The 14,668-nt window shown below is 44.2% G+C and overlaps 1 protein-coding gene across 3 annotated transcripts in view; it reads left to right on the forward strand.

Annotated features, from left to right (window-relative positions):
* The window catches only part of Pibf1 (progesterone immunomodulatory binding factor 1), a 188,013-nt gene that overhangs the window by 135,928 nt on the left and 37,417 nt on the right, over positions 1 to 14,668 (forward strand). For all 3 annotated transcript variants that reach the window (XR_013042572.1, XR_013042573.1, XM_006978006.4), the window contains exon 15: positions 13,604 to 13,734. Coding sequence is in view for 1 of the 3 variants with exons in the window: in XM_006978006.4 (XP_006978068.1) it covers positions 13,604 to 13,734 (131 nt within the window). In the remaining 2 variants the exon portion in view is untranslated. The remainder of the gene's footprint in view (positions 1 to 13,603; positions 13,735 to 14,668) is intronic.

A 14,668-nucleotide genomic window follows, 5' to 3' on the forward strand; every position in this document is an offset into this window, starting at 1 on the left:
GGTCACTTCTCCAGCTCTGCCCTCTGCAGTACACACAGCTTATCTTCTAGGCTCTGACCGGCTCCATTCCAGTGTTGCTACTGTTCTTGGTGGTTTTCCCATGGTATTGGCATCTCCAAAATGCTGGGGTCTTCTGCTGAACCTGGATTGTACTTTCGCCAATAGCCTCTCATAGGCTCTCTTCATGGTACCAAGCCTCAACTTCTTTCCATGACCCCTGCAGTCCTGCGCCTTCAACTGCCTCTGAGGCTGCACCTTCACCAATGGCCTTTTACAGTGCCAAGCCTCAGCTGATCTCCATGACCTCTTCATGCCTTCAAAACCAGTACCACCTGGGTGACTCTTGCACATTAGCAAGTCAGGCTGCCAGCAGGAGGTACAACCTTGACCACCCCTGAAACACAGCTTTTCTATTCTCAGGAAGCACTTCCCGGAAGATTTCACCTCCATGATGCTAGTCTCTTCTTAACCATGGCTAATTTCCTAGCTTGAGCCTACTAGCATCAAGTATCTCAGCAAAGCAAAATTTTGCCTTAGTAGTGCTGGTAGGTTAATCACAACTAGTTCTTCAGCACCAGCGAACTAGAACACAGAAACTTAATTCAAAATAACAAATGGCTCTGGTGGAGTCTTTAAACTTCCCTCTGAAATTTTATAAGCCAGGCCTCCATGTTCTGCACTGCCCTTAACATTCTTATCTTCCAGGTTCCCACAGAACATCCCACGGGGTTATTAACATGCAGTGAGTGGCTCTTCTAGCCCAAAGTTTGAAAGTCCTTCCACATTCCTCCCCAAAACATGGTCAGATCTGTCATAGCAATACCCCATTCCTGGTACCAATTTGTCTTAGTTAGGGTTTCTGTTGCTGTGACAAAACACCATGACCAAAAAGAGAGTTGGAAAGTAAAGGGGGTTTTTTGGCTCACACTTCCACATCACTGTTCATCACTGAAGGAAGTTAGGACAGGAACTCAAACAGGGCAGGATCCTAGAGGCTGAACCTGATGCAGAGGCCATGGAGGGGAGCTACTTACTGGTTTGCTTCCCATGGCTTGCTCAGCCCACCTTGTAGAATCCAGGACCAGCAGACCAGGGTTGGTACCATCTACCATGGGCTGGACCCTCTTCCATTGAGCACTAAATGAGCAAAGGTCTTACAGCTGGGTCTCATGGAGGCATTTCCTCAACTGAGGCTCCTTCCTCTGGACGACTCTAGCTTGTGTCAAGTTGACACACAAAACCAGCCAGTACAGACTTGTTCTCCTGACCGCTGCCCCTCACTAGGTCATGGATTTTATTTCTTTAGCTGCTTTGCACATTGTCCTTCTGTCCTTGACCTGGAACGATTTGATGGTGATGGCTGTGCTGTGGTTTCTTGTTTGCCGTGCTTGGGTTTGGTTGGCTTTCTTTTATGTAAGGTCAGTAAATTTGCCCGTTTGTTTTCTTGTCCTCAGTTTCTCTTGGGAACTCCAGGTAGCATGTATGGTTGCTTTCAGTTGTCCTCAGCAGAGCTAATGCTGTACTGGGTATTTTCAGTCTTTGCTCTGCTTTTGATGGTATGTCATTTCTTTTGTAGTGTCGTCCTCTACTGTTCCTTCACAGCCTGTAAGTTGCCATTAATCTAACCTAGTGTCTTCTCATCTCAAATATTAACTTACAGTTCTCAGAGCCCAATTTGCACCTTTATGGAGCTTGTAAGTCCCCAATTAACATTCTCAAACCAACTTTGGGGGGGGGTCGTAATTTTTTCACTTTCCTTTTATCTCTGAAAGTTTTATTCAAATAGAATTTCTCTGTACTTGACAGTTTCGTACATGTTTATAAAGCATTTGAATCACACTCGTTCCCCTTACCTGCTCCTGTCCCTGCTGATAGTCTTCTTGACAAGAGGCTTCCTACTTTCATATTCGTGCGTGTGTGTGTGTGTGTGTGTGTGTGTGTGTGTGTGTGTGTGTGCGCGCACGTGCATATGTATGTGTGAGTGTGTGTTTGTGTGCCTGTGTGCACGCACACAGGCAGGTGCACTTGTGTGTCACACTAAGCATAACCACAGCTGCCTGCATGGGCACGGATGGGGAGCTGCTATCCATTGGGATGTGGGTGACTCACCAGAGACTATGACTGAAGATCAAGACACTCCCTGTCCCATTAGCCATCCATTACCCACAGCTCCTTGGGAAGGCACAGGATTCCTGGGCCCCTTCTCCATGACTAAATGTTGTTGGGTGCAGTCTGGTGCAGGCTCTGCGCTGACGGCGGCGGCAGCTGCTGGGATTTCGTGAGTGCAGTAGCCACGTCCTACCCAGAACACAGCACTCACGCCCTCTACCACATGCCCTCCATCTTCCGTTCTCCGCTCCATCTTCCGTTCTCCGCTCCAGCTTCCTTCGTGTTCCCTGAGCTTCGGAGCAGGTGATAGAACTGTCGACTGTCTCCTTCACTGCTTACATACTCAATTGCTCCTTTCTGAAGGAAAACAGGGAGGGGGGGCGCAGGGAGGTCTGAGAGAAAAATCTATTTTCAATTCTAAAAACGTCACTCAAAAGTCTCAGGGCTTTGAGCAGCCATGACCCTGCATTAACAACCTCTGTTCACCTCATGAAGAAGCTTCTCTGACATGTCTTAGAACAGTACCAGCCAGGTCTGTGTAGACAGTTATCCAAGAGAAAGCTTGCCCACCTGTCTGTTTAGCAGAACAAAGGCATGTGACCCCTCCAACTGAGCTAGCTACTTTATGTCAACTTGACACAAGCTAAAGTCATCTGAGGGGAGGGACCCTTGATTAAGAAAATGCCTCCTTAAGATCAGGCTGTAGGCCAGCCTGCAGGACATGTCTTAATCAGTGATTAGTAGAGGAAGACCCTCAGCCCATTGTGAGTGGTGCCTTCCCTGGGCTGGTGGTCCTAGAGTCAGTAAGAAAGCAGACTGAGCAAGCCAGTAAGCAGCACCTCTCTGTGGCCTGAGCATCAAATCCTGTCTCCAGGTTCCTGCCCTCACTAATTTTGGGAATGAACTGTTAAATGGAACTGTGAGCAAAATAAACCTTTCCTCCTCTAATTGCTCTTGGTGTTTCATCACAGCAATAGTAGCCCTCTCAGGTAAAGACAGCAGCCATGGCCTTTACCCCGGTCCACAGCACCATCACCTCCCTCCTGGGGAGCAGGCCTCATATCCAGTCAGAACATAGTCATTTACCCTCGTCTAACGGTCTTGCCACTGTTGTAGCAGCAGGCAGATCTTGTCCTACAAGTCACTGTTGTAGCACACAAGGTGTGCTACTGGACGAGGACAATGATGGCTGTTCTCTGGCTATCTACATAGACTTCTGGCAGTGTGAAAGCTACTCAGCAAGGGAGGGGTCATTTCCAGTTTTCTTTTTTCCATATCCTGCAACCAAAGTGCTGTGCATTCACCAATAGGATCTTCCCATTTAGGTCTGGTGGGCATCCCACAGCAGTATAATGACCTATCTTATTTGGGGCCCTCTGAGGGCTTCTTAATGAACAACTCACAGGGACGTATCCCACATCTGGCACTGGGATTTTCATTTACTCTCATAGATTCTTGAATATGCATCATCCACCTATTCAGATGACCTCCATTCAAACACCTTTTTTAATTGCTTTTTTAAACTAGCCACTGGAGAGATGGCTCAGCAGTTAAGAGCACTGGCTGCTTCTTCCAAAGGACCCAAGTTCAATTTTCATCATCCACATGGTAGCTCACAACTGTCTGTAACTCCACTTCCAGGTGACCTGACACCCTCACACAGCCACACGTGCAGGCAAAACACCAATGCACATATAAAATAAATCATTATAAACTAGCCCATAGATTCTTAGATTTCCAAATGGCTTCTTCATGCATCCTTAGTTTTGGTTAACCCTCCTCCACCTAATCCCTTCTTTTTCCATTGCTCTGCCCCCATCCTTGTTCAAACCTTGCTAACCCCAGTATTTGCTTTCCACTTTCATGTCACGTGTGTTCTGTGTTCCCACCCTCCTGAAGGCTCCACCTCACAGCCCTTTCCTAGCTTTATAATCTCTATAGAGATTCCAGATTAAACACTGGAATCTAAAGATTAGAAGCTATGATCCACACATGGAAGAAAACATGTGGCATTTGTTTTACTGTGCATGGATTGCCTCACTTAGTATATTTTCCAGGTCCATCTATTTTCCTGCAAACTTCCTAACATCTGACTAAAATTCCATTGGTACTATGTTTTTATTTTCCATTCATCTGTTGATGGGCGTCTAGGCTGGTTCAGTTTTTGAGCTTTTGTGAATAGAGCTACAATGACATGGAATACAAGAATCTCTGTGATACAATATGGATTTCTGTGGGTGTGTGCCCAAGGGTGATCACCTGGATCATATAGTAGTGCCATTTTTTACTTTTCTGAGAAAACTCTAGACTGATTTCCATTGTGTCTGTGCCAGTTTATACTCTGACCAACATTGTATATGTGCTTCTCTTTCCTAATATCTTCACCAGCATTTGTTGTCATTTATTTCCTTCATGGAGTGAGACAGAATTCCATTCCTACTGCGCTAAGTGTGAATCTCAAAGTAGTTTTAGTCTGTGTTTTCCTGGCGGCTATCGATGTTAAACACAAGCTATTTGTGTGTCTTTTATTGAGAATTCTCTGTCCATTTCCATAGCCTTTGTTTTTATTTTTTCTTATACAGCACATTCTAACCACAGTTTCCACTCCCTCCACTCCTTCCAGTACTCTCCCGACCTCTCCTTTCCCCCAGATCTACTCCTCCTCTGTTTCCCTTCAGAAAAGAGCAGGCCTCCCAGGGATATCAACTGGACATGGCATAACAAGTTAACAGTAAGACTAGGTACAAACCCTCATATAAAGACTAGAAAAGGCAACCCACTAGGAGGAAAAGAGTCCTAAGAGCAGACAAAAGAGTCAGACACACAGTCCATTCCCACTGTTAGGACGCCCACAAGAACACCAAGCTACACAACCATAACAGATATTCAGAGGACCTAGGTCAGACCCATACCGGCTCCTTGACTGTTGATTCATTCTCTGTGAGCCACTATGAGCCATGCTTAGTTGATTCTGTGAGCCATGTTCTCATGGTGTCCTCAACCCCTCTGGCTCCTACAGTCTATCCTCCCCCTCTTTCATGGGGTTCCCCGAGCTCTACTTAATGTTTGGCTGTGGATCTCTTCATCTGCTCCCATCAGCTGCTGGGTGAAGCCTCTCTGACTACAGTTGGACTAGGCACTGATCACGACTATAGCAGAATATTATTAGGAATCAGTTCGTTGATTTTTTTTTCTTTTTTACAGTGTGTTTGGTTCTATCCTAGGTCTCTGGGCTGTCCAGCCTCTGATTCCTGGCCGTCCAGACAGTGTCAAGCATGGGCTCCCTCTCATATCAGGGGCCTCAAGCTGGACCAGTCATTGGTTGGCCACTCCCACAAGTTCTGTGCCACCATTACCTCCGCACATCTTGCAGACAGGACAAATTGTAGGTTGAAGGTTTTGTGGCTGGGTTGGTGTCCCAGTTCCACCACTGGAAGCCTTGCCTGATTAGAAAAGATGGCCAGTTCAGGCTCCATATCCCCCATTCGTAGGAGTCTTCACTAGGGTCACCCTAGTAGATTCCAGGGAGTTACTGCTCCCAGCTTTTGTGTGTATTGACATTTGCAGGGCAGACACACTGAGCCATCTCCCCAGCCTGATGTTTGTTGGTGAAATGTTTAAGGCAGATCAAGATCTGTGTGTTACAGTAATTGTGGATATATACCGTAATACATTTGTCTCAGTCCAAATATTGTAAGAGGAAAGCCTGAATTCTGTGTGAGGTGTCAATGTAGAAAGACCTATTTTCTGTTCAGTTTTGATGTCGATGTAAACTTTCTGTAAAAAGTATAGCCAAACTTAAAGAAATGGCACTCCAGCAGTGCTACCTAATCATGACATTGAAGAAGGGAATTGCTTGAGCCCAGGAATTTGAGTCTAACCTAAAACAACACAACAAGGTCCTGTCTTTTATAAGCTGATAGCCTGCATGGCCTATAATCCTAGCACTTGGGAGGTAGAAGCAACAGGGGTTCCCCCTTTCCTATGTGGCAGAGTTGAGGCCAGCCTGGGCTTCTGTGACCCTGCCTTTAAGAAGAAACATAAATAATGTAAAGTCTTGAGAGAAGGATTTGGGGGGAGATGACAAATGGAATCTGAAGACCAGATTAGGAAAAGGTTAGGGCTCCCACCAGGAAGGTGGAGGCAGGAGAACCATAACTTTAAAGCAGTCTGGGTAGGATTGTCTAAGAAAGCAAGAGAGAGGTAAGGAGAGGCGAGAGAGACAAGGGCAGAAGAGGGCAAAGAGGATAGGGCAGGGGTGTGGGGACTCACTTCCTGGGGAGACAGTCATGGCTAATTTCTGTCGCTTGTGATTTTAAAAATCCTTGCTGCCACTTTCTCCCAATGCATATGGAAAGCAACTTTCCAGAGAGAGATTCTAACTGACCATCTTAACAAGAGTAACAGAACATCTGCTTTTGTCCTGGGAAGGAGGTCGGGAGCTAGTTTTCTCTGTCGGAGTGGATTGCATGTGGCCCTTCATCCTCGTGGAGCTGGCATTCGGGATATCGTGTAACTAGATATGAGTGCTCTATTAAATTGGTGACTCATGACAAGTTTTGAAGAAGAATTTGTGAAATAAAGAGGGTGTCAGGACAAACAAAATTCACAGGAACTGTGACACAGCACCAGAACCAGCTTTTAACGAGGTTGTATAATCATTAACCATTGTTACCCTGTCTGTTGTGTTTCGAGGCTGTTCTGCCGTAAACTTTCTAAGGAGTAACATTTGCTTTAATGATGAACAGGAGTGGACATGTGGCTCGGGTGGTAGAACACTTGCTTCACCTGTACCAATTCCTGACTTTGATCCCAGCACCCCGTAAACCAGGCATGATGTCATCTGCCTGTAGTCCCAGCACTTGGGGGTGACAGTGAGAGGATGAGGAGTGCAAGACTATCCTCATCTACATCCTGAGTTCGAGGCCAGCCTGGGCCACCCTGCCTTAAAATAACTAATAAAGATCAGCACATGTACTTATCTTCCATGTGAGTGGTTAATGTACTATAGGGACAAAGCGTTCACCATTACTGCAGTAGCAGGTCTGTGCCAAACCTTGTGAAATGTTTAAACCAAGAAGTCTTCAAGCGGATATGGTGGCTCTTGCCTACAATCCCAGCCCTCGAGGCTAAGACAGGAAAACCATGTGTTCAAAAACTGCCTGGATTATATAGCAAGACTGTAGATGTAACCAACCGTCTTATTAAATAAGAAACACAGAACCAATGTAAAAGAGAAAGCCAAGAGGTCAGAGCTCAGAGCTAAAATCTTACCCTTCCTCCTGCGAGCTCCTAGCTTCCTAAAAGAGACCTATTTCCTGTCTGTAAGTCTTTTCATAGTCTTTTGTTCTGCCTTCTCAATGGTTGTAAACCCAAACACATGACTGCCTCGTCATTGTCTGTATGTACAGCCCCCCAGGTCTTAAAGGCATATGTCTCCAATGCTGGCTGTATCCCTGAACACACAGAGATCTACCTAGCTCTGCCTACCAAGTGCTGGGATTACAAGCGTATGCCACCACCGCCACGCTCTTGCTATGGCTCTAATAGCTCTGACCCCCGGGCAACTTTATTTATTAACATACAATCAAAATCACATTTCAGTACAATTAGAATACCACCACACAAGACAGTTGTTTTTAAGTAAATAAATAAAAACAATAGCAATGCCAAAAAAATAAATCTTGATTATGGCTCATTCTTGAAAAATATCAGTTATCCTGAATGCAAGGCAATGTGCTAAGAGCCATTTGCAAAGCTCTGTGCAGATTCTCCACATACACACACCCAAGCCTGAAACTGCTATCCAGTGAGCCGCTTTAAAAGTGAATTTCTTAGGGCTAGAGAAATGGAGAATGCTTATTGCTCTTGCTGAGGACCCAGGTTCGATTCCCAGCACCCACATAGTGATTCACAATCATCTGTAACTCCAGTTCCAGAGAACTTGATATCCTCTTCTGACCTCTGCAGACACCACGCATGCATGTGGTGTACATATAAGTAATAATTTAAAAAATGGTTAGACTCCAAACATGAACTTCTCAGGAGGAGCTTTGAAAGAGAAGGAAATTTCTAGCAGTCGAAGTTGACTTTTTCCTCTCAGCTCTCTGGGGCCTTTCATTCCCATTACATCTGGACTTTGGACTCTTGAAGGCACAGTATCATAAAGACTGTTTTTCCAGTTTCTCAAGCCCCTCTGGCTCACTGTTTCTCCGCTGAGCCTTGAACCTTATCAAGCGCCTGAGCGCTGAAGCCCCATTTTCTTGCTGCAAATGCATCCACGAGGCTTCTGAGCATGTGCAGTATTTTACAGCATAGGAGGTAGTCTATAAGATTTAACGGAAGGGAGAGAGGGAAGCCTTTTGGCCTTTGGAAAATGTATTAAAAACATCTTAAGGGAAGTGTTCTTTTTACAGCACATTGTTGAGGATTGATCAGGTCCTACCTGCTTCTGCCCAGTGTTTTTACTTCATCTTCACCATACAGATAGCGTCGGCTTCCCAAAACCAATTATAGCATGTGTCCACTTATTTTACTATAGCTGCATCATCTGGCCTGGTTCTCACTGATCCCTTTTACCAGAGGGTTTTCGGTATCTTTTTGTTCTCCCTTCAAATATATTTACTATATTAATATTATATATTCATCCTCCATCAGTTATGCCCTGCCCTCATGGTCACTAATAACTTCCTAATCACCAGTGTTCTTAGTATCCATCAAATTTGATCTACCTGAGACATGACGTTATAGATATTCTAGAAATCATTTCATTTTGCTTTCCAAAGAGGCTATTATAACTCTGACTGTGTAACTCAGATGTCTCTTTAGTCTGCTTAGCTGGTATCCATTTTCTTCTACCGTGTGTGTGTCTGTCTGTCTGTCTGTCTGTCTGTATCTGTATGTGTGTCTGTCTTGTCTGTGTGTGTCTGTGTGTCTGTCATGTCTGTGCATGTATCTGTGCTGAGATGTATGATGAACAAAGGACAGGAGTTGTCATTTTCTGATAGTGGGTTTCCTGTGTGGGTTCTGGGGAGCAAACTCAGGTGACCCCACTGGGTGGCAAGCACCTTTACCCTTTTGTTTACTGAACCTTCTCTACTTTCTTCTACCTCTTAAATGGAGTTGATCCTCTCATGTCTGCCCTTTTCTCCAGTCTCATACCTCAACAGGGATTCTAAAATATTAATAAGTTTGTCCCTACCTATAATCTCAGGATTGGGGAGACGAAAGCAGGCACAGATCACTATGCGCTCTAGACCAGCATGGCTAAGTTGTGAGTTGCAGACCAGCCTAGGCTATGGTGTGAGACCCTGCCTGGAACAAACATTAGTGCACATAAGAGTCATCCAAGGTTCTTATGTAAGATACTGGTTTCTAAATCCTGCCCTCAGACTATGATCAAGGAGGTGTAGAATGAAGCCTTAAGAATTGTTATTTTTAACAAGTCCTAATGAAAATGATGCAGGACCATACTTAGAATGGCTAGTACTTTACAGTCTCATATACTTCAGTAAGGGCAATTATCTCTTCCATACTGGCTATCACATACTTTAACGTCTTTCTCTGTGACTTTCTCCTTCATTCCAACATTGAGAGCCATGCAAAGATAAGCAAGTGGCTCGTTGTAACCCACCTCTATATATGTAGTAAGTCTACTTAGTAGGACATGTAGTAAGTCTGACAAGTGGCTTTGCATTTCAAAGTGCAGTCTGTCTTCTACCTGTGTACATGCACATGTAGTAAGTCTACTTAGTAGGACACAGTACAATCCATCCCCATTTCCAGGAGTTCCTGTGAAAAAGAGACCCCACAAGAACGAGATTCTACGTTTAAGGAAAAAACACACTGACCAGGTGTGGTGGCACAAGCCTTTGATCCCAGCACTTGGGAGGCAGAAGCACATGGATCTCTGAGTTCAAGGCCAGCCTGGTCTACATTGTGAGTTCCAGGACAGGTACGGCTATATAGAGAGATCCTGTATCAAAATTTAAAAAGGAAAAAGAAAACAACAAAATGTGGTCACATTTATATTTTGTAAATCTTAATAAAAATAATTTTGAATTATTATCCCAGTATAATTTGAATTAGTTTTTTAATGCAAAATATAATTATATTTTAAACAGGTACTGCTTTCTTCTGAATCATATGTACAAGTGTTTGAAACAAAGGAGGAATAACAATCCTATAAACTGTTGTGTCATGGATTTAATCCTGAGTCATGTGATGTATGGTGCCTGAGTCATTAGTTACTAATGCCTTCCTATAAGGAAAACCTTACTAACAATAGGCAGCCAGTGATTGTGAAACTTTTTGAATACTTATTACTATAACTAGAAAAAGGCCTTAAAGCTGTATTGGGGAAATCCTTTTTTAATCAGAGGAATTAAATTCTGTTCAATTAACTTTTTCACAAATAAAAATATCAACACTTTTTATTGACAATTGTATTCTTCTCCCCTGGGGAGTGAAAATAGATTGTGGTGGAGAGGGTGGGGTTGTACTATCGGGAGTGAACTTGCCTGCCACTGAAAGGTAGTATGGACAAGTATCCATGAGGCCCTAGAGAAAGCAAGAGGAGACTAAAATCCTACACACATTTATAAAGAAATATACCCTGAAGACAGTAATGTTGCAGTTTTCATGAATGTGAGGAAGTCCCAGCATGTAAACTTGATATGTGTAAGGCTTTTGGCTCATGTTGCTATTTTAAAATCAAGTTGCTGTTGTGAAAAGCAAAGTGACTAAAATGTGTAGGATGGTGCTGTACTCTGAGCAATTAAAGTTAGATTTGGTAAGTTTGAGACTGCTCCTTCTCGACCGAGTTTTCCTGCAGTTTGTAAATGGCCGGCCTGCCCTCCACCTTTGCCCGCCCACCCCACAGACACCGGCAGAAGACAGGCTGCACTTTGAAAGGCAAAGCCACTTGTCAGTTGAGGTTGTTCAGCCAGGGTCAGTTCTGTGGAAACAAAGTCAAGGCAATTGTTTGATATAATTGACTAAAGAAACTGGTTATACAGGTTAGGAGAACTTCATTCAGCTGTGTATTTGAATGTTTCTAAAGTAATTTAGTAGGGTCAGATTCCTGTGGCATCACAGTGGGTTTTAAAGAATGAACATCAGAACAAAAGAAAAGCACACCAACACCCTCCCGGGGGGGGGGGGGGGGGGGGGAGTGGCCCCTCCAGTAGTTGTCTTCACTGATGAAGCGTTTGCTCTACTCTGCTGCTGTCTACTGCCCAGATTGGTCCATTCTTTCCACCCCGCACATTTAACACCCATCCCATCTCACTGCTCCCTCCCCTCCGTGTCAGGGAGGCCCTCACTTTCTGTTTTCTTGGGTTTTCAATGGGGTGTGTGTCTGTGTGTGTGTGTGTGTCTGACTGTGTGTGTGTGTGTGTGTGTGTGTGTGTGTCTGTGTGTCTGTGTCTGTGTGTGTGTGTGTGTGTCTGACTGTGTGTGTCTGTGTGTGTGTGTGTACATGGACGAACACGTCACAGCACAGATGGGGAGGTCACAGAACAAATTTGGAGTTGGTTCTCTTTCCATCTTAGTGTGTGACATTGGACCCAGGTCACCAGCCTTTTCTGCTAGGACCTTTACTGGCTGGGCTCTCTCATTGGCCCACTTACCTGTTTACTTTTACTGGTTGGTTGGTTAGTTTTTCAAAGACAAGGTCTCACTGTGTGGCTCTGTAGTTCTGCCTGTCCTGGAACTCACTGTATTTCCAGGCCAACCTTGAACTCACAGAGATCCTCTGCCTCCCAAGTGCTAGCATTAAAGGAGTACAATACTACACCTGACTTCTCTTACTGTTTTCATAAAATGAATGGAATGCCCGCCTCAAAAAATAAAATAAAATAACCAAAGTAAATTGCATATAGAGCTTAAAATTTACAAGTATGTAGACTTTAAAATAGACTTAAGAAAGAAAATGTAAGCAGGTGTGGTGGTATATTTCTGTGATCCCCCACTCAAGAGGTTGGAGTGAAACCATGGCTCTGTCTTGAAAAGCAGCCCAGCCAGTTCTTGGAGTTGGGAACATAGCTTAGTGGTTAGGGTGTCTGATTGGCATGTATGTGACCCTGACTTCAACATTGTGAGTATAGTTAATGCCATTGAATTGTATACTTAACAATGGTTTAAATGGACAGGGCCTGGTGGTTCACGCCTTTAATCCCAGCACTCAGAAGGCAAAGGCAGGCTGATCTCTGAAGTCGAGGCCAACCTGGTCTATAACAAAAGTTCTAGGAGAGCCAGGCCTGCACAGAGAAACCTTGTCTTGAAAAGAAAACTGGTTTAAATGGTAACTTTTTATGGGTTTGATTTTTTGGGGGGTTTTGGTTTTTTTATTTTGACCACAATTTTAATTTTTTTAATTATATAAAATGATTCAGGTGCATGAGTTATATGTTTTAAAAACTAAAGGAGATATGAAGAAATAAAATTACTGAATGATAAATATTTTTAGAAATAAAGTCTAAATGAAAGATTGTTTTATCTAATGAATTTTCATTAAAAGGAAATACATATATGTATATTGCTCAGATAAACAAATAGAAAATGTAGGTGACCAGTCTTCCAAACTGATACTATTAGTATTTTACATTTTTCCATTATTGTTTATAATCATTATTACTATTATTTATAATGACTGTATTGATTAGTCATTTTTTAAACCTCCAAATGTATACAGATTTATTTAGCATTTCAAAATAGTTCATGTGCAAAAGTTTGATGCACTCTGGATGTGGTGTGCAGGCCAGTGCAGGCCTGAGGTCCTGGGTATGTGGTGTGCAGCCCAGTGCAGGCCTGAGGTCCTGGGTATGTGGTGTGCAGCCCAGTGCAGGCCTGAGGTCCTGGGTATGTGGTGTGCAGCTGTGTACAGGCCTGAGGTCCTAAGTATGTGGTGTGCAGCTCAGTGCAGGCCTGAGGTCCTTGGTATGTGGTGTGCAGCTGTGTACAGGCCTGAGGTCCTGAGTATGTGGTGTGCAGCTCATTGCAGGCCTGAGGTCCTAAGTATGTGGTGTGCAGCTTCAATGCAGGCCTGAGGTCCTGGGTATGTGGTGTGCAGCTGTGTGCAGGCCTGAGGTCCTGGGTATGTGGTGTGCAGCTGTGTGCAGGCCTGAGGTCCTAAGTATGTGGTGTGCAGCTGTGTGCAGGCCTGAGGTCCTGGGTATGTGGTGTGCAGCTGTGTGCAGGCCTGAGGTCCTAAGTATGTGGTGTGCAGCTTCAGTGCAGGCCTGAGGTCCTGGGTCTGTGGTGTGCAACTGTGTGCAGGCCTGAGGTCCTGGGTATGTGGTGTGCAGCTGTGTGGAGGCCTGAGGTCCTGGGTATGTGGTGTGCAGCTCAGTGCTGGCACAAAGTCCTGAGTTCAGACTCCAGTGCTTAGAAAAGTCCCGTCAAGAGGATACTGTGCTGTGAGAGTAAATTGTTGGGGCTGGTTTCAGTGGGTTGTCAAGTTTTCTGCAGTTTAATGACGAGTGTATTTCTTCAGCTTGACAGAGCCAATTCACTGTTAAACCAGACTCAGCAACCCTACAGGTATCTCATAGAGTCTGTGCGGCAACGGGATTCCAAGATTGATTCACTGATGAAGAGTACAGCTCAACTGGAGAAAGATGTCAGGTAAACCATCTACACATCTTTTATTCGAATACTAAAGGCGTTGTTAATATGCTGCTGTAGATTAATTTGAATTAATTAATTGTACAGTTTAAATCATTGAATTATGAACGTAGTCTGAAGTTACATAAGGATTCAGACTTCAAAGAAAGGAGCTGTGGAGCTGGCTCGTTGGGTAAAGTGTATGTGCTAGTATGAGGACCTGAGTGTAAATCCAGGACCACATAAAGCCAGACTCAGTAGTGCACATCTCTAGTCCTAGTGCTTCTAAAGCAAGATGGGGGTGGAGCCAGGAGGATCCCCTGAAACTAACAGACCAGCTATCATGGCAGACACAACAGGAAAAAAACAAAAACAAAACAAAAAACCCTGTCTTAAAAACGGTGGAAAGCAATGATGGACTCTTGGCCCTCCACATCATGGCATGGCTCACGCTGTATGCAGCATGGCTCACCCACACCTGTACTCACACATTACATCACATTAGCTGTTCATATTCACCTTAGGATCCGAAGTCTTAGCTTGGAAATAATGGTGTGCTCTCTAGCAAAACCCTGAGCACACTAAGGGCCCACGAGCCAGCTTGTTCTTGTCCCGTAGATTCCTTACCGAGCATTGGGGCGGTCCGGAGGGAAGGACTGTAAGCACGTGTCATTTTACAGTTAAGATGGCTTTTTAAACCGTCCAGTTTAGACTTTTGCTTAGATCTATGTTGACTTTGCCAAGAAATTGCTGGGCTTATCTGCCTCTGATCCTTTACATGAAGTAACCCAAGAAATACCTTGGCATCAAGAAATAAATTCCTTCCCAACACTTTTATTTAAAACTGAATCTGTGTTAGGGGAACAAACACTATGCAAAAGATTTGCTTCCTTTATTAGTCACACATCCTTTCTTCCTGTCTTTCTTTTTCTTTTTTTATGTGACAGGGTTTCTC

This window comes from Peromyscus maniculatus, chromosome 9 (genome assembly GCF_049852395.1).
Source record: "Peromyscus maniculatus bairdii isolate BWxNUB_F1_BW_parent chromosome 9, HU_Pman_BW_mat_3.1, whole genome shotgun sequence".
Classification (NCBI taxonomy): Eukaryota; Metazoa; Chordata; class Mammalia; order Rodentia; family Cricetidae; genus Peromyscus; species Peromyscus maniculatus.